This window comes from Euphorbia lathyris, chromosome 9 (genome assembly GCF_963576675.1).
Source record: "Euphorbia lathyris chromosome 9, ddEupLath1.1, whole genome shotgun sequence".
In the NCBI taxonomy this organism is placed as follows: domain Eukaryota; kingdom Viridiplantae; phylum Streptophyta; class Magnoliopsida; order Malpighiales; family Euphorbiaceae; genus Euphorbia; species Euphorbia lathyris.
The window spans coordinates 51,369,235-51,394,012 of record NC_088918.1 but is presented as its reverse complement, the minus strand read 5'-3'; the positions used below and the strand labels follow the sequence as shown (position 1 = coordinate 51,394,012).

At 35.9% G+C, this 24,778-nt stretch overlaps 1 protein-coding gene across 1 annotated transcript; it reads right to left on the bottom strand.

Annotated features, from left to right (window-relative positions):
* Positions 1-11,396: 11,396 nt before the first annotated feature.
* LOC136206888 (ran-binding protein 1 homolog b-like) lies at positions 11,397-13,990 on the bottom strand. Its single transcript, XM_065998090.1, has 4 exons — positions 13,693-13,990; positions 13,412-13,563; positions 13,024-13,149; positions 11,397-11,910 (listed from the first exon to the last, which is right to left on the bottom strand). The coding sequence occupies exons 1-4, from the start codon at positions 13,854-13,856 to the stop codon at positions 11,675-11,677; spliced, it is 678 nt and encodes a 225-aa protein (XP_065854162.1). The 5' UTR covers positions 13,857-13,990; the 3' UTR covers positions 11,397-11,674.
* Positions 13,991-24,778: the final 10,788 nt, after the last annotated feature.

The window sequence follows — 24,778 nt, the reverse complement described above, 5'->3', positions numbered from 1 at the left end:
AAATTGTTCCAAATGGATGTTAAAAGTGCATTTCTTAATGGAGTTATAAATGAAGAGGTTTATGTTAGTCAGCCTCCAGGGTTTGAGGATCCAAAGTTCCCAAACCATGTTTATAAACTCAAAAAGTCTTTGTACGGCCTGAAGCAAGCACCACGTGCTTGGTATGAAAGGCTGACTAGCTTTCTGTTGACCAGAAACTATGTCAGAGGAAAAGCTGACACAACCTTATTCATTAAGAAAAAGGGTAAAGATACCCTGTTGGCACAGATATATATTGACGATATTATTTTCGGTGCTACTAATGAGTCAATATGCAAGGAATTTAGCAAGCAGATGCAAACTGAGTTTGAGATGTCAATGATGGGAGAACTCAACTTCTTCTTTGGACTTCAAATCAAACAAGGCAAGAATGGCATCTTCATTAGCCAGACTAAATACGCCAAGGAGATATTGAAGAAATTTGATATGGAAAATTGTAAGCCAATATCTACCCCAATGGGTACTGACACTGTGCTTTGGGCTGATGAAAAATGTAAGTCAGTAGACAGCAAATTATATCAATGTATGATAGGCTCTCTACTCTATCTAACAGCAAGTAGGTCAGATATAAAGTACTCAGTATGTTACTGTGCAAGATATCAAGCTGACCCTAAGGAATCTCACTACATAGTTGTAAAAAGAATCATTAGATATTTGCAAAGCTCAGTGAATGTAGGTTTATGGTATCCCAACACGGACGATTTCACACTCGTTGGATACACTGATGCTGACTATGGACGAGACAAGCTTGAGTGGAAGAGCACTTCAGGAGGATGTCATTTCCTTGGAATCTGTCTAGTGTCTGGGTTCAGTAAGAAGTAGTCGTCAGTTGCCCTGTCAATAACTGAAGCTGAGTACATTGCTGCTGGAAGCTGTGTTGTGCAAGTCCTATGGATCAAGCAACAGCAGGATGATTATGGAGTTCAAACGAGAACAATTGAAGTCAAATGTGACAACAAAAGTGCCATTGACTTATCAAAGAATCCAATCCAACACAGCAGGATGAAGCATGTCACCATTAGGCATCACTTCATCAGAGATCATGTACTCAAAGGTGAGATCAAGCTGATCTATGTTCCAACAGATGAACAGTTTGCAGATATCTTCACAAAGCCATTGGCTCGTGAGCAGTTCAGCATACTAAGGGAAGCTATCGGTATGTCTAATCCTCTTCAATAAAATTTTGAGTGAAATGAATGTTGAGTGATTATATTATACCGAGTGATTATTACATGTTGAGTAACTGTCACATGCTGACTAGATATGAATGTTATGAAATCACTATTTGCTGAGTTGCTATATATACTGAGTGATTGCTAAATGCTGAGTTACTACACATGGTAAGAACTCCTTCTACGCTAAACTAAGCACTCAGAACTCCAAACGTTTAGTATCTTAGATGCTGAGTAAAATAAACTTGTGAAATTAATACTTGCACACGTATTTAAGTAGCCACCTAGGATGACGTAAGCGTAATGATTAGAAAACCATGTGCCGAATGTGTCATTAATGTCAGAATTAAATGCCGTTGATTGATTCAAAAACGAACCGCCATTCTGACCTATCAGATCAACACGCACCAGCTATAAATAGTGGATGATTTCCCACTAATCCTTCTTTACGCTTGAAACATTTCGCACTCGATCTCTCTCTCTCAATTCCCAAATCTTCTGAAGAACCCCTAAAAAACACCATGTCAAACGATTCTCAGAACATCTCCGGTGAGCAATACGATGACAACCACTCCGACATCAATCCTCCTTCTGCAGCTGAGCAGGAGTATAACGAGACTTCCTCAGAATCTCATGAACAGACCCATGGTCAGCTTGACCAACCTATGGACGAGGTCAGCATCCTCGATGAGAACCCCCAAACTGACCAAACAACTCCTTCAAAGAAGAAGAAGAAGGAAAAGAAAAACAAGAAACCCAGGGAAAGAAAGTTCTTTCCAGTTTTCAACAGTATAAAAAACCTAAACGTCTATCATTCTCGATGGTTTTTCAAGAGCTTCATCGAAGAAGAAAAACCCTTATACGATTGGATTTCAAAGAATGGATGGACCACCCTCTTCTCTCTCCCTGGAACAACTTATCCACAACTGGTGAAGGAATTGTACACAAACCTAAAAGTCGCTGATGATGACGATGACTATTTGGTCACTAAGGTTAAGAATAAGGAGATCACCATCACCCCCTCTTACATTGTTATCCTGCTAAAGCTTAAAGTAGAAGGTGCAGAACTGCGATGCACAAATGATTACAAACGGGTTGAGTATAAAGTCAAGTTCTGTAAACCCAAAAACCACAAAGGGGAAATCTCCAGTACCAACTTGGCTCAGCCTCAAAGACAGGCACATTACATCCTGACCAACTATCTCTTTCCCAAGGTCAACGCTACCTCCTCAGCCTCCAACTTTGAACAGTGCTTTATCTGGCACATGTTGAACTACAAGCCGCTCAACATGCCCGTCTTTCTCATTGGGGCTTTCAACGCAGCACCGGGATACTCAGGATGGGCTCTCTCATCACCAGAATTCTTCAGGATCACAAGGTCATCTTAAAAGAGGAGATTGAAGTAGATGGCACTAAAATCACTTCAGCAATCCTGTTCGGCTTAGCTCACAGCCTTCCTATCAAACCTAAGAAAGGTAAGGAAACCATGGTTGAAGAAGCACCTGCTGAGTTACCTCAGAAAGGAAAGGAAGCTATGGGTGAAGAAGCACCTGCTGAGCGATCCAAGAAGGAAAGAAAGAGGAAAGCTGACTCATCCTCAACACCACAAGCCAAAGATATCAACAAGGTTGTAAAGAAGATTAGGGTGGTGGTTGGTGAGAAGAAAGTTGCGCTTACTGAGTCAGTGCAAAAGAAACCAGAGTCAGTTGAGAAGAAGAAGAAAAGAGCTGACCCTGAGGAAGAAAGTGAGGAGAGTCTCGAGCAACCCCTAAAGAGGAAGAAGACCTCTGGGATGACACCTTTGGAAGCTGCTCCCCTTGACTTTGTCATCACCAAGGATTCTCACTTCCTGCGAGCTTAGGAGATCGACCTAGAAAAGACACATTGTGATCAAGAGGAAGAACAAGGTTGTACTGAAGAACAGGCTAGAGCTGACAAGATACATTCTGCTGAGCCTAGTAACACAGCTGCTGCTGAGCAAACTGGTGAGCAAAGAGCTGAGTCTCCAGTAAAGGACAAGGTTGTTAAGAACCTTTATGCTGACTTCGGACTCAACTCTTCTCCTGAGTCCCTAGAACCTACTTCTGCTGTCCCTTCTCCTCCAACCAAAAATAACAAGGGAAGTACTGAAAAACGGTTCAAGCGGAAGGCACAGAAGCCTAACTTCATAGTCATCCTGGATGATGCTCCGCTAAGGGACCCCATCACTGACCTAACTGGGCATGAATTCAACTTCTTCACTACTATCACCGAGCCCACTCTAAGTCAAGTGAGGAAAAACAATCCTCTGTTTCTCAGACTGAGGAACAAACCGACCCAAAAGCTCTTAAGGGTCAAGCTTCTGTCGACATCGCTGCTCCACCTTCAACTGAGCAAGTGCTCGAAGTTCCATCTTCTCAACACACTGAGTTAGCAAAGGAAAATCCTCCTGCTAAAGACAGTTATGAGTTGCCTTAACCTCAAGTTACAACTCAACTCCAGGCTGACACTGAGCAGGTTAATAATTCTGCTGATCAATCACTTCCATCTTCTACTGAGCAGTTAGTTAGCCAGTCAGATCCTACTGTTGGCCTCAATAATAAAAGTGCAGCTCTTGATCAAGTTGGCACCTCTACTTCTGGGCAGCATCAAAATTCTCCATCAGCTACTGCTAACCAGAAAACGGCTCCTGAGACTTCACAACTTCATGCTAAAGATGATCCCTAAAACTTTTTAGATGCCTCTGAGTCAGGCCGTAGAATCATCCATTCAGCTCATGTGCTTATCCAAGAGATCAATCAGTCTCAAGCCACTGCTGCTGGGTCTGTTCCTGCTGAGTTTACTCAACTCTCCTCCATCACGCAACTCTTGACCGAACTCAAAGGTCTTAAGGAGATGATGAGTGTTATGACTTCTTTGGTCTCTCAGCAGCCCAAGCAAGAGTTTATGGTTCACCATATGGACTCAATTGAAGGGAAAATCAATGCCCTATCTGTTGTGAACTCATCATCGGCAACTTCTACTGAAGTCACTTAGCATTTCACCCAGCTGACTGCTGAGCTAACCGGAGCTCGTGAACTTATCTCCTCCACTTCTTAATGCTCCATAGAACAAATTGGTGAGGCTATCCGCCTACTCAACCTGAGCAAAGAAGAAATGGACATTGACCAAGTAAAGACCAATGACATTCTGCACTGCACCCGATCAACTCTTGCACATGTTCAGCACATCAACGCTCAACGTCATATGTACGATGCTTCGATGCTCTGCATGTACTATCAATCGTATGCAAGGATGACCGACTCCATTACTTAGATTGGGAAGTCACTTGAGTATTTACTCAGTATGCTCAGCGCTCATATTAAGATCCCTGCATCAAGTATGGCAGATGGCGTCCAGGTCTTTATGGGTCTTAAAGAAAGTACGAGTCAAATGCAACAATATTCAACTATCTTAACTCGTGTTGTTCAGAGGGGTCAATTCTATGCTTCTGCCCTTCAGCCTGGTGATGCTGGCAAAACGGGGGAGACAGACCAGCCAGCTGTCGGAACTCAACATCTAACTCAGCAGAAGCCTCCTGGCTCAACCTCTGTTGTCCTGGGCAACCAAACTCAGCAACAAAGAATAGCCAAGCCCAAAGCCAAAGTTAACCAAGTTTAAGCCAATATCAAGAAGTAGAACTAGAACTAGAATTAGCTTGAAACTTGTATTTTGTATCTGGCATGTTTTTTGTTAAGCTGACTATCTATATACAAGCATCTATTCTACAAACTGTCTTTATATATGTGATGCTTATATACTGTGTTTTTTATGTGCTGACCTTTCTCATATAACTACTTATTGAACATAAATTAAAACTTGTGAACATAAAAATTAAACAAGTAAAATATACTCAGTGTACCTCAACTCTGATACCAAAACTTATCTAAGTGTCAAAACAGGGTAATGTCAAAATGTTCCAAGTGTTGGGGTTTATGTCCTATAGACAATTGTTTTAGGATATAAATATTAATGAATAAATTATTTATTTAATCATTTGTTTAATCAGATATATAGCATTAAAATGTAACTATATATAAAGGCACAAATCTTTCATAAAGAAAGTAATCCTAAGTTTATTTAAGTAGTTATAAAGTGTTCATACAAGCATGAAGTGAGACTATACTTTATAATAAGATCAATAAACTTTAAATCAACCCAAGTCAAGTAATATGTTATAGGGGTTGGCATATCACTGTTGAGACTTGCATGTAACAATGTTTTCTGTCGAGACAGAAAGCTGATCTCATAAGCTTTAGATATTTAGATATCTAAACAGTTACATGGATCCAGTGAAGGAGTTCATTAGGATTGGGACCCGACTTACGATAACAGTGTGGATTGATTTATCTAATGTGTCAACTGTTCATCTCATTGGTATTAGTAGGTATAACTAATCCTCAGACTCAAACATTCGTTAATTAGTGATTCTGGATTATGGAGTCTGGTACTTTGATTCTGTGCGAGCACGATCCAACAGGTGAGAGCCTGGGGTGTGTGAGAGCAGGGTTGGGTATCACACAAAGTAATTGCAGAATAGTTAATGTCAGATTGAGCATTCGTCACTCCCGATAAGTGGGAGATATATCCAAATGGCCGCTTGTGGTGAATTGACTGAAATCCTTGCAAGGTGATAGAGTTAAGAGTAGAAATGAACATTTCACTTAACTTATCTTTCAGAGTGAATTCAACTTGTACAAGTAAAACCAGACTCTTCGTTATATGTAACCTTGACACGTTTCATGGTTATAAGGAATTGACCAACAGGATATAGTTGATGAAGGATCGTATTATATTGTACCTAATACAGAAAGGTTAACGTCAGTTATCAACCTGACTTCTTAATTGCTCTGGGGGAATATCATAGGTTCTGCTAGTAACAGCTCGCGACGGTATTCCGTTATATATATGTTGGAATTAATCGTGATGAATAAGTTCAAAGGATATATACGACTAGTGGCAATAAAGAACCTAATAGGTCGCATATGAGACTTGGAATCGGAGGACGAAAATGTAATTAGTGAGACACTATATATATGGGCCAAAATTTGTAGATTAATTAGGGATAAATTAATTTGATTAATACTTATAATTTGATTATGGTTATGAATTAAATTAAAGGATTATCTGATAATAATAATTAGAAGTTTTTATGTGATTGAAACTCTAATTAATTATCTCTAACATTAATTAATTATTAATTTGATTAATAATAATTATCTAGATATAATTAGTTATTATTTAGATAATGGTAAAGTGTTTATTTAATTATCTAATTAGGAATCCTATTCCGAATAAGATTCCAATTATTTAATTACCTAATACAACTGGGATTAGGGTTTTGAGAAGTCTATAAATAGACTCCCTAACCCCATAATTCGGCTAACACTAAATAGAAGGGGTAGAGGAATCGTTCCGCAACCGTCTCGGCTAATTACAATCTTTCTTACTCTCTCTTTGATCTCGTATCGATTTCTGTTAGAGACAATCATTGCGATTGCTATTATTAAGGTTGATTACTGATTAGTTATCTTTTTTTGTGTTGTTTCTTTTGTTGTTCATGATACACGGATTAAGAGTTGTGGGCATTTCGTTTGCAACCGTAGATAGTTCTTCACCGAAGGTATTACTTTCTATCCCTCTTTATATGAAATAACAATTAACAATTCTTGGAAAAGGGAAATAGATAAAATAGATAAAATTTTATTATTCCGCTGTGCCTAGGCTTGTCTATTTTCCTTCACATGCCGACACATACTCTGTTTCCATGGTGGATAAAGCTATACAAGTTTGTTTCTTTCTACTCCATGATATACACCATTTTATAGCAAGAAAACATAGCTTGGCGTGTATTTCCTCTCATCTAAGTCTCTCGCCCAATTTGTATATATGTATCATCTTAGTTGAAGATCTTTGCCTTTATAGCACAAATAGTAATCTACGGTAGCCTTAAGATACCTTAGTATCCTTTTCACAACTTTCTAATGTATTTCTTCAGGATTGGACTAATATTTGCTCACCATCCCAACAGTGTGACATGTATCAGGTCTAGTACACATCATAACATATACGAGGCTACCTACAACACTAGCATAGGGAACATTCTTCAAATGATCAATTTCTTGTTACGTTTTAAGAAAAAATTAAATGTTAAGTGCCATGTCCTTTGACATTGGGCTATCAATGTCCTTGCAATTTCACATATTGAATCGAATGAGGACTTTGTTGATGTATATCTGTTTAGATAAGGCCAACAACTTATTTGTATGATCTCTCAAAATCTTAACTCTGTAAATATACCTTGCTTTTCCTATACCTTTCATTTTAAAACTTAAGCTAAGCCAAGCTTTTACCTTGTTCACGTATTCAAAATCATTTCCGACTATTAGAATGTCATCAACATACAATGGTAACTAAAGAAATTTCTTCCAGAGCGTTTCACATGGAAACAATGGTCTCCCATAATAATCTTGATCCTCAATATTCCTCCAATCCAACTCGAATGGAGAGATATGTTAGAATATAATTCCTTATATAAAGTGAGATCTTGATCCACTTCCCTTATCTTAGGGAACTCGTTTCTAAGAAAATGACATTTCGTTTTTCAAATATTATTATTCCTCCTTCTTCATTTTATATAATTAGGACATTTCCATGTATTTTTATAAAAATACACTTTTTGCCTCTCAAGCCTAGTTTTTTAAACTTACTCGAGGTGTCGTGGGAGAAAACGGCACAACCTCATAGTTTGAGCATACTCAGATCAGGTTTGCAACTTGTCCATAACTTGTATTGAGTGGAGGTGAGTCTTGGATGATACTGGTTTATGATACAGGTGGTTGTCAATAAGACATCTTCCTAATGGGAAATGGGTAAATTTGCTTCACCACCATATCAATAAGAGTTATATTTCTCTTCTCGATAATGTCATTTCGTTGGGAGTATATGAAATGGACAACTAATGTTTAGTTCCTTTTCATCGCCTAAAGTTTTAAACTCATCTGAGAGATATTTCCAACCATAGTTAGTTCTCAAAGCGTTACTTTTCTTATCTAGTTGATTCTCAACAAGGTTCATAAACTTTCTAAAACAAATCAAAGCTTCAGACTTATGAAACCTCAAATAGATGTGATGATGGGTGATTGGAGTCTAGTGTGCTCCTGTTTGGGGAGGATCATCTTCATTCTCTCAGATGAACCGATCTTACAGGGGATCGATCAACGTCCCTTATGTTACGCTCATGAGAAGTTCAGGATTAGTGGCGTTATACTGGGAGTCTCCCTTCCCCCTTGTATGGGTGTCTAAATCTCTTATTCGGTTCTCTAGAGATCCATATCATCGACGATAGAAGCTTTGGACAATGTGGTGTCCGATTGAGCAATTAGTATTCTTAGGTTTGTTTACATACCTGGTGGTTTTTTCTACTATCTCGAGTTTTTCTTTGACTTCGGCCATTTGGATGGCGTGCTCTTGTCTTATGACACTGACGACTTCATGGACAGATCCAAGCTTTTCTGCTAGACGTCGGTAGATTGCGCCCAAAAGCCTTTATTGTTGGGGCTTCGTCTTCTTCCATCGGTTCTAGAATTAGATCGTTATTGACCTGTTGAATTCAACGCGTCTCTTCTTCAGTTGTTTTCTGGGCTCCCATTGTGGGAGTGCACTAGTGGAAGAAATTTCAGCGGAACTATTCAAATGAGCCATCAATATGTTAGTCCATGCTCACCGTGCCAATTTGATGTGGTTGAATCATGCGAGTGCACAAAAACAAGGTCAGAGAGGGACCATTGTTCGATGAACCTGCTTTGATGTGTCAGTCAGTTTATGCAAGGATTGGAAGATGATCACAATCAGTAAAAAAAAAGTTATAAGGTAAGCTTAATAGAATGAATGAACTTGTGTACCTTGATCTGAGCGGCGATTACTAGTGATTCCAACTTTATGCAAGCGAGTGGCAGCCTACAATCCGAACCGAGGACAAAATGTACAAGGCAATAAAAAAAATGTTTCATTTATAGGATGAAACAAAAGGATTCAAGGAGAATCCTGACAAAATCGACGAAATAGAAGAGGTTGTCGATTACCCTTCCTCCCGAGCAACTAATGGGAAAAAAGCATTAGATAATGGATTCAGAAAAGTGGACATTTAATTTTCTGAAGTTGAAGACGAAAGACCGAAAGGAATTCTATTCGGTACATAATTGTTCTATTTTTACTAAAAACTAAAAAAAAAAATAGTAATTCTTTCTGCACAAAAAGATTTTTGAAATTTGAAAGAAAAGATAAAAAAAAAATTCAAGTCATCATAACTGCTTAGCCTGTAGTACATAGTTGGTTCACTGCTTCAGGTATTAGCACTTTAGAGTTTAGCATACGTAGTTGGTTCACTGCTTCAGGTATTAGCACTGTAGAGTTTATTTATGATTCTATGCTGAACCTCATAAACGAACAAAAGTTTTTCCTTATATTTATACTGATGTTGATCTATAAAAGACGGTTATCAGTTATGGAGCGAGGTGGCCTGCGTGTTTCTTGTTGATAGGAGGAAGTGTGCCCAGATATCATGATTTGATACCCCTTAAGCCTACTAGGTTCTAGAATCAAGCCTACTAGGTCCGTGATTCTAGAGATAAGGTGTGATTATGGTAACGATCAGGGGCGGAACCAGGGGGGGCTCTAGCCCCGGCCGGCCGCTCGAGAATTGAGAAATTTTTTTTTTTTAGTAACAGTGTCTCGTAATATTTTGGAGAGAATTATATTGACTCCATGTAGTATTATATTAATGTTTAAATGTAGATGAGATGGTTAAGGATGCTTGCTTTTATTGAAGAGGTTTTGTGTTCGATTCCCTTCAACCTCATTTTCTTTTAAGAAGTTTTTATTTTTAAGTGGACTCTTTATTTTTATTTTCATAACACTTTTGAATTTATTTTTAATATGTCTTTACCATTAAAAAAAATAAACATATTTAATATTCAATTAGTTCAATGCTAGTTTCTAAAAAAAATTTGCCTTTGAAAATTTACCGTCAACCGCACAGTTAATTTCGATATTTTTTTAACGTTTTGAAATTTTTTTTTATTGATATGTTTGAGCCCCGGGTCATTCGGAGTCCTGGTTCCGCCACTGGTAACGATAGAATCCTTGACTGGATCTAGTAAGACTTCTCGCATCAAGCTTATTGATACGCAATCATACTAACTTTATTTTCCTGAGGAGATGTCACGTGCTCTCTATCGTCGAGAGTTAGCTCGAGCCTCTTAGGTACCACGTTGCAGAGTTATATTCGTTTGATATATATATATAATTTCAAATATAATAAATAATTAAAAAAGGAATAATTATCATAAATTGAATAAAACAATATATATAAAGATATTCCATTTGTTTTTTAACGAAAAAATGCACTCAAATTGCTTTGGACCTTAATTAAATTTTTTTTATTATTATTTCTAGTTAAAATCCTATATCAAATTGTTTGGACCTTAATTATGTTTTTTTATTATTATTTTCAGTTAAAACCCTATATCAATTTTATTCCTACCATCTTAACCTTTTACACCAGAGTTTCATAAATGTATTTACGCCACAATTTCAAAAATGTATCTAGTTTTATTCTTATCAATTTTGTTCCTAGCTTTTTACCTTTTATCAATTTCAATTTTATTTTATATGATAAATTTGTCATACCTAACTTTTTACCTTTTATCAATTTCAATTTTATTTTATCTGATAAATTTGTTATAAGCTTAAAACTATATAATTATATACTTTATGTTAAATTTGAATTTGTTAACAATATTACTTTAATCATATAAGTTTGTTTAAATTTGTTGTCAATTGTATGTTAAATCGGATAAAATTGAATAAATTAAAATCAAGCCGTCCATGAGCTTTTCTTGAATAGAGCCGATTTCAAGGTTGTAAAGGTTCGAGCTCGAGCCGAGTTTAAAAATTCTAGACTCAATGAGCTTCAAGATCAAGCCGAGCCCAATCTCTTCGATTCTCAAGCCGAGCCGAACCTGCCTAGATTCGGTGTCTGACTAACACCCGTAGCTCTAACAATGTGAAACTACCCTCTTCATATGCAAGGTAATGGAGCTCATAATTATGCCTTGGAAAACCACAAAAATTGACAGCAAAATCTAATTTATGAGGGCAGAAACATGGATATCTAATGGATAATCTTGCAATTACTCTTCCGTACTAATCGTTCTCAGATTTTTTTTCCCTCAATAAATAAGAGACCCAAGATATATATTTCACCAAGAAATGAGACCCCCAAGCTGAACAACAAAGACCAAAAACTATCCACCATTTTAACGCAATAAAATTCTGTGCACACATGCCAACAATCCCAAACCTATGGGAAAAATAATATCCAGTAACCACTCGAAACCACAACGGTGGTGCTAATGGTAAGTGGCATAAGAATTGACCGACATCTACGCTGATGATGCTGGTTTGTCTTCCTTCCCACTTTCCACTTTTGCTTTCACAACTTCAGCTTCAGTGGGCTCTTTTGCTTCAACAGGAACCTCTTCCTTTACCTTTTCCTCAGATTTATCCCCTACGCTCAACTTCTCTAGTAGTCCAGCAGCATCTGCAGCCTCTTTACTTTCTTCTTTCTTTTCCTGAGCTTCAGCCACCTCTTTAACAGTCTCCATGAAGTTTTTGCAATCTAATAGATGTCAAGGAATCAGTGATGCTTCAAAATACAATTGTTTATTATGGGAGTGGAAGATCACGCAACTGAATGTCATAAACGAACGTAAAACAATAAAACTTAAACTATCAGTCTTAACTTAAGTTACTCGACAGAAACGAAAGCCACATGATACATAAATAGCATCTATCATGCAGAATGACAACTCATTAGATTAACATCCTACACTGGAAGTTACAACACAAATAAAGTAAACTGAAGACAATAATAAAGTAAAAAAGGATCAGGAATATCACAATTGACAATTTGACCCACATATAAAATAGCAAATGGTGCCTTAACAGCTTGGATCTACTTGCGTGATTTTAATCCTTGCATGTTATGGGAATAAAAATTGCCAAATCTTTTCTTTATATATCTCGGAGCACAGATAAGAAGATCTACTAGAATATGAACAAAATGAAAATATGCGAAGAGGGAGGAGACTATGATCAATTTCCACATAAAAAATGCTAAAGCCAAAGCGAAAAAAATTGTATACTTTGCAAACCAAACAAATAAAAGTTGTAATGAGTCGGATTATCATTTAAAAGAAAATATAGAAGTGACTTCTATTTGAGACATCTAAACGATGCCAAAAGTATCCATAATGTGTTGAACTCTGTTCTAAATATTTTGTCCACTATGTATATAAAAATGACAAACAACCAATGAATGGCCGGTAATTCCAGCAAAACTATCTCCAAACACCAAAAAATACCTGTACACAGACAACATGCATATGCTTCTTGTTCTGATCTAATAGTTTCCAAATTTTATTAATATGCTCTCATTCTGTCGAATGGCTTTATCTACTTTGACTTCTTTCATTTGAATATATATAAAGAAGTAGACACCTGTCAATCCCCTTCCCTTCCCCTCCCCTCCATCTAGGTTCTTATAAACAGTGTTACGCTTCTTACACTTGTGTAAACTCAGGAATACTTTCGGACTCGGATTTTAAATCTCAAGCAAAAGAATACCTAATCAATTCGAGGATAACGGTACAAGATCAAAGAACTCTTAAATCACAAACGTATGCTAAAGCAAAAGAAAAAAAAATAAAGAAAAGGGGGTGGGGGAACATACTCTCAACCGATGCAAATCTGATGCAGAAAAGCTCATTCTTCAATTCTCCATCAGAAAAATCAGCAGCATGCCATACACAAGATTTATCATTGCCTTGATGCTCTTGGACATTAATTGATGGCACAACTGAAAAACTTAGATAAATGTAGTAAGAAAACAATCAATGAGGCACATTAGAGAACGACACAGTCAAGCTTCACTACAGTAGTATAAATTAAACCAACGTACTAAATTAATTGCTCGCAACTAAGCAAATCAATTAGCAACTGGGAATCAGCTAGGTAATTTAGCATCAATTAAGTGAAACACTGATATCAAGTACACTTAAGATACATCTGCAAGTTAAGTTTTATAGTGATCAACAGTTGAGCAATAAAACTTGTCTAACCTAGATGATTAGCACAGATCTTGAGAGTCTTAGATTGGCGCATGACAAGGCGAACCTTGCCAGACTCCTTGTGCTTCAAAAGCTTCACAGTTCCGGCTCCTCTTTCCTTCCACTGGTTCCCGTCCTTATCAAATCGATACAGTTTCGATTTACTACAAAACAAGATAAACAACTCAATAAACAGAAGCAGAAACAGAAAGCGAGACACTGAAGAAAGATATGAAAACAAATAAAGAAATGATTAAGCATAGAAACAAGTACAGATGAAAGAGATAACATACAGATCGAGGATAGGATCTTCATCTTCCTCGCCGGTTGATACAGCAACCTCTTCAAGCTTAACTATGGGAGCAACCTGAGCACCGGTATCCTCGTCATCGGCCGCAGGTGCGTTCTCTTCATCTTGTCTATGATCTGGATCGGTAGCAGCAGTAGTACTAGCCATTCTCTGATAATCGTGTTTGAGTTTCTGGCAGTAGAGATAAAACTAGGATGGAGAGAATCAGAGAAAGAGAAAGAGAAAGAGAAAGAGAAAAGAGAAAAGAGAGAGAGTGGGAAGCAAGTTAGGGATTTGATTTTGAAGAGTCTTGTATAATTATGGAAGAGAGAAAGGCCATGGAATGTGGGCCCAAGATATAGTGCGGGTGACAGGTGTAAAGTTAATTTGCTAGACCGGAGGAGGAAAGAAGGACGACAAAGAAAAAAAAATGTTTTCTTTTGCAATACTTTACTACTTGCTCAACTCAAGTTCCTTCTTCTTTTTTACAAACACACAAATTCTGAGAAGTACCAAAAACTTATAATACTTTTTCTTTTGTTAATTTCTTAATTTGCAGGTATGAGGAAATGTGATTCATTATTTCTTAATTTATTTTTGTTTAACTAAATAATTAGACATTTCTTTCTACCTTTATTTTTCTTAGGCTCGAAGACAGTGGCGAATCCAGGATTTGAGGGAGAGGAGGAAAAACTCTATGTAAAAAAAATTTAAACTAATGTTTATAGCCAAGAGCAAAAATATCCTTAACGTTTTGGATCAGGAGCAATTTTACCCCTAATGTTTGTATCCAAAAGCAATTTTACCCATGATATTGATAAATTTGATCAATTTCAGACACTATTATAACATATAGTCATTTTTTTCTTTATTTTGTACCAATTGCATATCAATTTGTTCTAAAAAAAATGATATAATGTTTTTTGTAATTTAATAATAAAAATGGAGATTAGTATTTATAAATTCGGTGAATTTTTTGAATATTTTTTTTGTCTAATTCGTACAAAAGACAGTATATTTTTAATATTTTTTTCACATCCCAACATATGTTTGTGATTTGTTACTGATAAAATAACGCATGTCTGAAGTGTAGATGACAAGATTCATGACCGAGAAGACAGTTTGATGAATTATTTCTCAAATTGACCCAATTTATCAACGTTAGGGGTAAAACTGTTTTTGGCTTCCAACATTAGGGATAAAATTGCACCATTTTAGACGTTATGGGTAAAATTGCTCCTGACCCAAAACGTTAGAGGTATTTTTACACTTTAACCCTTCTTTTTGGACTAAATTTTTTTTTACTCATCACCACTAGTAAGTGTCTTTCGTTTACACAGTCATTCCTAAAGAGATACAAAATATGCAATCAATTCTTCACTCTGTTTTCAAGTCTTACTTACTTTCTTCTTAGTAAAATTTCTAATTTAAGCATCGGAAAAGGGACGTCATATACTGACCCCTTTCTGAACTTTGCTGATTCTTCTCAAGTGATTTGAGTTCAACTTGTCCAGGCTATTTTTTGTACAATAAAGGATATCATTTGATAAGGGTGCAAAAAAAATTCCAAAAAAAAAACGAAACTGAATTGAAAATAAGGTTAACCGAAACCGATAGACTAGGGCATGATTTTTAATTTAAAAATCAGTGGTTAATGGTTACAGTTACGGTTTCGGTATTGCAAAACCGTGGTTAACCGAAACCGACCGAATGTCAATTAAATATTAAAAAATATAAAAATACATTTATTTATATTTATATGTAATTATATATTATCCAACTATACTAATTAGAATTAGTTATCTACTTAGTTACACTTACAGCATCTTCAAAAAACTTTTAGTGCACTCTCTAAAAATAATATAAATAATTGACTCTTGGTAATTTAAGAATGACTAAGACATATCATCTCCAACAATACTCCTTATATTTACTCTTTATTTATTATTTTATCATTAAAATTATTAATTGTTGTTATATTTACCAATAGTGAGAGGAGAGAGAGACCTCAATAATAAATTATTAATAAAAAATAAATTAAGAGACACTATAAACATCCCCAACAGCTTCTTAAATTGGCTCTTAAGTTAAACTTTGAGGAGAGAAAATAAAAAATCAGCTCCAACAGTCTCTTAGGGCTTGATTGGATGAAGGATAGGGAAGGGTAAGGAAGGGGAAGGAGGGGGGAGAGGGTATTACCATTACCCTTATTTGGAAGAAAGGTAAGGGTTCATCAAAACCCTTCTAAACCCACTAATTTGGTGGGTTGAAAATCTATTAAAAAAATTTTGATTTTGAACCTTTCAAAACCTTTCATCAACCTTTCAAAACTCTTACCCTCATATTTTTTAATCTTCTAAACAAGTGTTTCCACTAACCCTTCCAAATCCTTCCATTACCAACCCTTTAAAACCTCTCATCCAATCAAAGTCTTAGTGGCTCCTCAAATCACTAAGAGTCTCTCCATCATCTCTAGAAAGCCTCTCTCCACCTTTTAGCGCCTCCTAACTTCATTTTTTATTAATAATTTATTATTGGTGAGTCTCTCTTCTCACACTATTGGTAATATAATAATAAATCATAATCTTAATAATAAAATAATAAATAAGGAAAAATTTATAAGGAGCATTGTTGGAGATGATATATCTTAGTCACTCTTAAATCACTAAGAGTCAATTATTTATATTATTTATAGAGAGTTCACTAAGAGTCTATTGGAGATGCTCTAAGAGGTAGAGAGACTATCTATTAACAGAGATGATGGAGAGACTCTTAGTAATTTGAGGAGCCATTAAGAGGTTGTTGGGGCTGGTTTTTCATTCTCCCTCTTCAAATTTTAACTTAAGAGCCAATTTAAGAGGCTGTTAGAGATGCTCTCACTACACCATAGATGGCCAATTGTAACATTAAAAATGAGTTGCAATTGACTGTAAAAATGTAACAATAGGTCAAAAAATGAGATAAGGCAACACATTAGGTCATATTTAAAGTGTTGGTATATTCACCATTGCCTTTGATGTCAAATGCAATATTATGTTCTTAAATGCAACATAAAGAAACGTGTTGCCTTATTTTACAACAAAGACAACACTATATAAAAAAAATAATGTAAGACAACATTTTTCATCATAAAAGCAACACTTCTAATATTTGCAATATGTTGCCATAGTTATGTAAAGACAACATTTTGTAGTTTAAGGTAACACTCTTTTAGAGTAAATGCAACATGTTTTGAGCTAAAGCAACACAATTTTTTACACAATAGCAACGATTGTTTGTAAACAATGCAACATTTTATAACCAATAACTACACTTTTTATTTGAGAAATGCAATGATATTTTTAAGTAAACGCAACGGTATTTTATAGTAACAATATTTAATAATCCAAAATGCAACTTTTGAATAAAACACAACATACCATCTGTTTATATAAAAAGGAAATTGTCTATAAAAAAATAACTAATATTATTATTCAAGAGTACAATAAGTATCCTTAAGATTGAATTTGATGCATTTAAGCACCTTTGCAGCAATTCCAGTTCCTTCACCAATAAGAGCCAATAGAATATGCTCTATGCGAACAAAATTATGACCAATCCACCTTGCTTCCTTTTGGGCAGGTAGGATTACTTTAATTGCCTTTTTTGTGAAGCGTTCAAACATAGTCCTAGCTACAAATAGCTTAGCCTTTTGTTGCCTATGTGACATAGAGAATGCAACCTTGTAATGGAAATCTTGCCCTGACTTTAGCAGTGAATCTAAGCAATTTGCACTTCGCAAAACTGAGATCCCTCTCATAGTCAATGTGGTTGGATGCGAACTACACATCATTTTGGCATCAATCTTTCTTGACGTTTCCAACTCTTGAGATTGGCCATTCTTTAAACCATGAGCTAAGGTAGGAATATTAGTTGAATGGACTAGAAGCCTCGCCATCTAATGCCAAATTAACCTTCATTTATGATTCTATATATCAGCAAAAGTGCTAAACATAAAGAGAGAGAGAGAAGAATAAGAAAAGAAAATCCATATAATTGACATGGAAAATCGCAGTTGAGTTGATAGCTAAATTATAAACTCCAAACAACCAATTGAATTTCAGGAAAAGAAGACTATTGGAATGTGAAGCAAAATAGAAAATGAACTCTTTTTTACTAATAGGTCATCTTCAAATGCTTACATCGTTCAAAGCAACCTCAAGTTTGAAAATTTCTTGTTTAGGTATAGTTATCAAAGAAAGGTACTTCCTCCTTAACAAAGCACTACCAATCTACTAATTCAATCTCGCTTCAATGTGACATAAATGAAGAGTACAAATTGAAAGGCTTAGGACACAAACCTTTCTAATTACAACTCACCTAGCATGCTACAGATCCGCGAGAGAGATGCTGAATTTTGGTTAGGTATGGGATTGAAGTTCTCATAGCAGGAGGGTAGTCCGGAGGGATGACAGGTCTTAAATTCTGCAAAGATATAACAAATGATCCCATGTTAGAACTAAGTTCTCAACAAAAGTCTCAGTTCACTAATGAAAAAAGAAGTAAGCAGTAGCAACATAACTTATGATAATATAATACTCCTGATGAATATATCAGCATTAAACAATCGTATCATTTGTATTTTACCAGCCCGATTCTATAACATCGAAAGGTTCGTAAAGATTTTAATTTTCCGAGTGAAATCTATCCAACAGCAACATCAAATATAAAGGAGAATATGCAGAATGTAGTTGCAAAAACAACACCAAATAGAAACTTAAGAACCATAATTTGGACTTTGCACAAGCTAGTTAAGACGATGGTTATGAGTATATAGCATTTACAAAACAACAAAAGAGGCACATTTGAACTTTTTGAAATCATATAGATGGAAAATGGGGTAAAATCTATGACTATAAAAGGAGGTAAAATTTATGACTATAAAGGGGTATAATTAACGGTAAGATACTACTACTCTTCTAACTTTTTTTTTCTTTTATCCTATTTACTTATTAAATTTGTTTGTTCTGTTTTGTGTCGGTCAATCTGATCACTAAACATAAACTAGTTAGATAATTGGTTCTCTAACTCTGTGTTTGATCATTGATAGAGCGGAAGAATCACCAAACGATGTCGATATCTCATATATCAAACTCGATTATTTTTTTGAGAATAAAAGATAGAAAATATCTCATATGTCAAACTCGACCTAAAATAAGATCAGATAAGACGGTGAGACATTACCACTGACTAATTATATAAACCAGTAGCAATATCTCTCAAATAAGAAGAAAAATCAAAGCAAAAACCAAATTCTGGTTTAAAGCTAAAATGGCCAACATATATCGTTTTCAGCATAACTTTTTCATACGGAGTCCGATTAAGGTGATTCAAAGACCCCTGGAAACGTAAGATAATAATAAAGAACTTTCATTTAGGACTCCATGACAGATTCGGCCTATATCTGGTCGAAAACTGCAACACAAGATTCAGGTATGAATCTGATTTTCCAGCAGCACCTGTATAGACAATTCTCTATATCTCTAGCTCAAAGTTATGACTTACTCATAACTCATCTCACACCATTCCACAAGTTCTCAACTTCAGCTAATTTTATATATATACATGTAGATAATACAAACCAAATAAAAGGACACTACCAAAAACAAGTTATATAAGTGTCCTTGTACTATCCACATATATGTACATGAACAAAATGGATGCAATACCCTAGAGACGACTTGCACCTCGTAGCTGTAACCGAACCACGCCCTAGGATCGAGTACCCCTCTCGGTACCTTGCACTTCTTCGCCTAAAACAAAACATTAAAAACATTTGGAAAAAATGAGACAAAAATCTCAATAAGAAACTATCAGCTATAAAAACCAACTTTACTTAACATAGCTACATATATACATTTATAAAATATTTAATCAAAACCTTATAGAATATATTCAAAACTGAAGTTCATAATATAGTCAAGGTATTAAACCAAAAACCAAAAATATATAATCTTGTATCCATTCTTGAGTTCATCCCCTTATAATTCAAATCACAATTCACAACATATACGAGATGTCTCTTAACATTGCCTATCCCATATGGTCTTACCCAACACTTCGCTGCCATACCCAATAGGTCTTCAGACTGTGTACACAGGCCATATTTCTCACTAAATATGGTCTTTAAAATTAAATCCACCAGACCGGACTACTCTCAATGGATACCAAACATTTTATTCCATATATATATATATATATATAGAGAGAGAGAGATTGAAACCAAAAACATATATGTATATATGTATATACTTCACTTGATCATAATCAAGCTCACAAGTGTTTAATTCTCTAAAATATCAATCCTTAATCAAATCAAATTCCAAGGTTATTAAACCAACGAAACCTCAAATCAAGATAACCAAGTAAAATCTGAAATTCACATATAAACATAGTCAATAGTTCATTTGAACTATAATTTCACAATAAAAAGCAAGATCGTGAAAAACCCCAATTTTATAAAATTCCTGTATAATCCTAAAATATCAATTTCTGAAAATTCTTTGATTATATATATATATATATATATATATATATATTCATAAAACACAAAATATAGTTGATAGTTACTTACCTTAGCTGCTAATTGAAGAAAATACACCCGTTTAATTCTCCTCTAAATCCTGTCTAAGACGTTTTCCCTTCAAACGCTTCCGAAACTCAAAAACTCTTCGGTTAGGACTTAGATCTATACTTAAGGATGCTATAGTTTAAGTTTCAATGATTTGGACGGTCGAATCTCCGTAAATCAAAGAAACGGTGGAAAAACGGTCGAAGAACGATGAATTTGCAGAGAAACAGAAAAAGAAAAGAAAAGCAAAGAAAGGAGATGATGCTCGACACATTCTGGAACTTTGGGATTTATATCCCAAATTTATCAAATATCCCTTTTGGTCCTCCATCTTTATATAATCTTTTAATAATTACCCTAAACTTTTAATTTACACCTAAACCCATCGAATTAACTCCAAATCTTTCCTATAACACCAAATAAAAATCACATACCCAATAATTATAATATATACTAATATCCATATATCAATTCTAGAAATTTAGACACGGACGTGACAATTCTCCCCACCTTAAGAAATTTCGTCCACGAAATTGTACTTGCCCGTCTAAGTGAATAAATGGGGATATTGTTGTCTCATATCCTCCTCTCTTTCCCAGGTTGCTTCCTCACGAGAGTGTCTGTGCCACATGACTTTAACAAGTGGTATGGTTTTGTTCCTGAGGACTTTCTGTTCTCTAGCTAGGATATCTACTGGTTCCTCTTTATAGGACAAGTCTTCAGACAATTCAATTGGCTGCTCGTGAATGATGTGATTCGGATCACTCCTATACCTCCGTAGCATTGATACATGAAATACATCATGTATATTAGAGAGATTCTGAGGCAATTGTAATCGATATGCAACTGGCCCAACTCTTTCCACAACTTCATATGGACCAATGAATCTAGGACTCAACTTCCCTTTCTTGCCAAATCGAAGCAAACCCTTCCACGGTGATACTTTTAGAAATACTCTGTCTCCCACATCATATTCAATTGGTCTCCGTTTCAGATCTGCATAGCTCTTCTGTCTGTCTTGTGCTTCTTTTAACTTCTTTCGTATGATTTTCACCTTTTCTGTTGTCAACTGCACTATCTCAGGCCCCAATAATTGTCTCTCGCCTACTTCAGACCAACATAATGGAGTTCTACATCTTCTTCTATATAAGGCTTCATAAGGTGCCATATCAATACTAGATTGATAACTGTTATTATATGCAAACTCCATTAAAGGCAAATGTACATCCCAACTACTTTGAAAATTCAAAATGCTAGCTCTCAGCATATCTTCCAAAGTTTGAATGGTACGTTCACTTTGACCGTCAGTCTATTGATGGAAAGCTGTACTGAAATTCAATCTTGTGCCTAATGCATCCTGAAAACTAGGCCAAAACCTTGATGTAAAGTGAGGATCCCTGTCAGAAACAATAGAAACCGGTACACCATGAAGTCTAACAATCTCCTTGATATACAACTGTGCCAGCTTTTCTAAAGAAAAAGTCACTTTCACCGGAAGAAAGTGGGATGATTTTGTTAATCTATCCACAATTACCCATATAGAATCATTACTATGTTGTGTACGAGGTAAACCACTAACAAAATGCATTGTAATATGTTCCCACTTCCATTCAGGAATAGGAAGTGGTTTTAAAGACCAGCAGGTCGTTGATGTTCTGCTTTGACTTGTTGGCAACTTAAACATCTACCCACATATTCAGTTATCTCCCTTTTCATTCCTTTCCACGAGAAATGCTCTCGAAGATTTCTGTACATTTTAGTACTCCCAGGGTGCATTGCATATGATGAATCATGAGCTTCTTCTAATATCTCCTTCTTGATATCATTAACATTTGGAACACACATTCTGTCTCCAAACATTAACATGCCATCTTCTGTTACTTTATATTCAATCTTCTTCCCCTCGCTAACGTCTTTTCTGATTTGTTCTAAAAAATCATCTTGATTTTGAACTTCTTTAATTCTATCTCGAAGAATCGGTCTCACCTTCAGCATTACACATAATACTGCCTCATCTCTACAAACCAGTTCAACATTCAAAGCTCTCATATCAATCAATAAAGGCATTCTCATTGATCGTATATAGTTCAAACTTCCAATGTTCTTGCGACTCAAAGCATCAGCTACAACATTAGCTTTACCAGGATGATATTCAATAGTCAGGTCATAGTCTTTCAATAACTCAATCCATCTCCTTTGCCTCAAATTCAATTCCTTTTGAGTCATTATATATTTCAGACTTTTATGATCAGTGAATATTAGACACTTTTCACCATAAAGATAATGTCTCCAAATCTTTAAAGCAAACACCACGACAGCTAATTCAAGATCATGTGTCGGGTAATTCAAATCGTGTGGCCTTAATTGTCGTGACGCATAAGCAATAACTTTATCATTCTGCATCAATATAATCCTGAGACCTTGCTTTGATGCATCACTATACACTGTATAACCTTCACCCACTATAGGTAGTGCTAACACAGGAGCACTGATAAGTCTTGTCTTTAATATATCAAAACTTTCTTGACATTCAGGTGTCCACTCAAATTTAACACCCTTCCGCAGTAATCGTGTCATCAGACAAGCTATAAGTGAGAATCCTTTTACAAATCTTCCGTAATAACCCGCTAAACCCAGGAAACTACGTACTTCATGTACATTTGACGGTGCTTCCCAATTAGCTACAGCTTCAACTTTCTTAGGATCAACTAAAATTCCCCTAGCTGATACCACATGACCTAAGAACATCATTTCATCAAGCCAAAACTCATATTTGCTAAATTTTGCATACAATTGTTTCTCCCTTAAAATCTGCAAAACTGTTCTCAAATGCTTACTGTGATTTTCCTTATCCTTAGAATACACAAGAATATCATCAATAAACACAATCACAAAGGTATCTAAGTAAGGTTTAAAAATCCTATTCATAAGGTCCATAAATGCAGCAGGTGCATTAGTTAATCCAAATGGCATAACAAAAAATTCATAATGCCCGTATCGAGTTCTAAAAGCTGTTTTCTGAACATCCTCTTCCCTGACCTTCAATTGATGATACCCAGTTCTCAAGTCAATTTTTGAAAATATGGTTGCTCCTTGCAATTGATCAAACAAATCATCAATTCTAGGTAATGGATACTTGTTTCGAATAGTAACCTTGTTTAGTTGACGATAATCAATGCATAACCACATTGTACCATCCTTCTTTTTTACAAACAAAACTGGAGCTCCCCATGGTGATAGACCAGGTCGAATATATCCCTTATCCAATAACTCCTGCAACTGCACTTTCAATTCTTTCATTTCTGTCGGTGCCATTCTATATGGTGCAAGTGATATAGGAGCAGTACCAGGCTACAAATCAATTGCAAACTCTACTTCTCTTACTAGTGGTAACCCTGGTATTTCATCCGGAAATACATCTGGATACTCATTCACAATTGACACATCTTCTAATTTGGGAGATTCTTTATTACTATCTACCACATATGCCAAGAAAGCGTCACATCCCTTCCTTAGCATTTTCATAGCTGTCATAACTGTGACTATACTTCTACGTACACCTCTCTCACCATGAAACACATATCCCTCTCCACTAGCTAATACTAGATTAACTTTCTTCTTAGAACAATCTACCATTGCTTGATATTTAGATAATGAATCCATGCCTAAGATGACATCAAATGTTTGCACCAGCAAAGGTATCAAATTCACGTGTATAGAAGACTCTCCTAGTTTCACCTCACAATTAGGATATACATGTGTACATACTAAAGATTCTCCCATAGGCATGCTAACAGTTAAACGTTCTGGCATAAGTTTTGACTCCCAAATTATATCAGACATAAATAATGGCAACACAAAAGAATGTGTAGCACCAGGATCAATAAGCATATAAGCATCTTTTCCAAATAAGGAAATCGTACCAGTGATAACTTCTGCAGATGCAACAACTTCTTGTGGAGTCATAACAAAAGCTCGAGGTTGAGTTGCAGCTCTGTCTGACTGATTACCCTGATTCCTAGCTCCTTGAGAAGTATTACCAGCTCCTCTTCCCATGTTAGTACCTCTACCATTACCTCGATTATTTCATCTCCCAAACAAATTACCTCAACTTCCTCTGTCAGTCTGTAATCCTCTGCCCCTACCAGCTCTATTCAGTTTAGGACAACTAGTACGTACATGTCCTTCCTCACCACACTCATAACAAACAATTCTTCTCTTAGGTTTAGTTGTCCTCCTTGAAGGACAATCCCTCCTTAAGTGACCACTTCCGCCACACTGAAAACACTGTAACGCTCTCTTTCTGCATTCACCTGAATGAAATTGCCCACACTGACTACACTTTAAAACATTACCACTACTAGCAATTGAAGGACTGGGTGAAGCTTGGCTAATAGTATCAGGTGCTTGAAAAGTACTACGACTCACAAATGCTCCTCTTGAAGCCTGACTTTGTATCTGACTACCCCGAAACTGAGAT

Excerpts from the sequence above, each read along its gene's own strand:
- LOC136206888 (XM_065998090.1), bottom strand. The coding sequence starts at position 13,856 with ATGGCTAGTACTACTGCTGCTACCGATCCAGATCATAGACAAGATGAA. Across the intron at positions 13,564-13,692 it reads GAAGATCCTATCCTCGATCT|TAAATCGAAACTGTATCGAT; the intron begins GTATGTTATCTC and ends CTTGTTTTGTAG. Across the intron at positions 13,150-13,411 it reads GATCTGTGCTAATCATCTAG|TTGTGCCATCAATTAATGTC; the intron begins GTTAGACAAGTT and ends TAAGTTTTTCAG.